Genomic DNA, 1,318 nt, shown 5'->3' with positions numbered 1-1,318 from the left:
TTAAAGGAAACCAATGAACAGAGGGCTCATAACGTGAAGTCACTTGAGAAGCTGTTGGATGAAGAGCGTAAGGCTCATATTGCTGCAAATCGAAGAGCGGAAGCTCTTTCTCTTGAGCTGCAAGCAGCACAGGCAAGCGTTGATAATCTTCAGCAAGAACTAGCTCAAGCTAGGTTAAAAGAAACTGCACTTGACAACAAAATTAGAGCTGCGAGTTCCTCACGTGGGAAGCGGAGTAGAATTGAAGATGACGTTGATATGGACATTGGAGATACAAGTGACAGAATCATAAGGACTAATAAACGGGCTCGAAGCGGAAGAGGAGATGATCAAGGTCCTACTGACGAAGGCGATGAGGACTTTCAANACTCGATCGTCTTTCTCTTGTCACTCAAATGACAAAGCATATCCGCGTTAAAGCTTCTGGAGGAACAAGCTCACGTTCTGAACTTGGGCAATTTTCTCCCATCTTTGTCTGGCTGTTGAGGGTATATAANTACGGTTCTAAGATCAGAGCTGAAGGTAAGCTTTTTGAAATGATAGTATCTATGTTACCTAGTCTTGTTTCTTATCTTCCTGTGGCTCCTTGCGTTCTGATAAGTTTGCTGAATTGCTNATATGTATTATCATTGATATAATTTGCTGTAGGACTTTTATTTGGATCTAGTGGAAGATAATAGAAAAATTAGTCCACGTGACTATTTAGAAATTGCATTAAGGCCAGTTCAAGGCACTGGAGGAGATATTGGTGCAAAAAATGAGGTAATATGTTATTTCTTTTTTTCTAGTATGTTTATTTGGATAGTCGGGCACTCTTAAGAAAGCTGGGTGTGGTGATCAAGTGTAATTCCTTTGGTAGAATAATAGTCAGTCAGTGTAAATGAAAACAATGGATATCTTTTTTTGCAGATCCGAGATTCTATTCGTGCCCTTTTTCCGGACAGAGAGTGCTTTACCCTTGTAAGGCCTCTGAACAATGAAAAAGACCTGCAGAGACTTGATCAAATTTCGGTTAGTATTGTTCTATGCATGCTCCTTTACCTATAATACTATGCTGTAATCGTTTGGATGCTTGGTTGGTTAATATCCTGTGTTCTAATGCAGTTGGAAAAATTGAGACCTGAATTCGGTGCTGGCCTGGATGCATTTACCAAGTTTGTTTTTGAGAAGACGAGGCCCAAGCAATTAGGGGGTACTGTGATGACTGGCCCTATTCTTGTTGGTATTACACAGTCTTATCTGGATGCGTTGAATAATGGTGCTGTGCCAACAATAACCTCATCTTGGCAGGTTTGATATCTCTTGCCTCTATGGATAT

General features: G+C 40.5%; 1 protein-coding gene across 1 annotated transcript in view; it reads left to right on the top strand.

The window, feature by feature from the left end:
• The window catches only part of LOC104763066 (guanylate-binding protein 2-like), a 7,658-nt gene that overhangs the window by 5,013 nt on the left and 1,327 nt on the right, over positions 1 to 1,318 (top strand). The window contains exon 16 of the mRNA XM_010486484.2: positions 7 to 349. Coding sequence (XP_010484786.1) covers positions 7 to 349 — 343 coding nt within the window. The remainder of the gene's footprint in view (positions 1 to 6; positions 350 to 1,318) is intronic.

This window comes from Camelina sativa, chromosome 18 (assembly GCF_000633955.1).
Source record: "Camelina sativa cultivar DH55 chromosome 18, Cs, whole genome shotgun sequence".
Lineage (NCBI taxonomy): Eukaryota > Viridiplantae > Streptophyta > Magnoliopsida > Brassicales > Brassicaceae > Camelina > Camelina sativa.
This window is presented reverse-complemented; position numbering and strand designations above follow the sequence as displayed.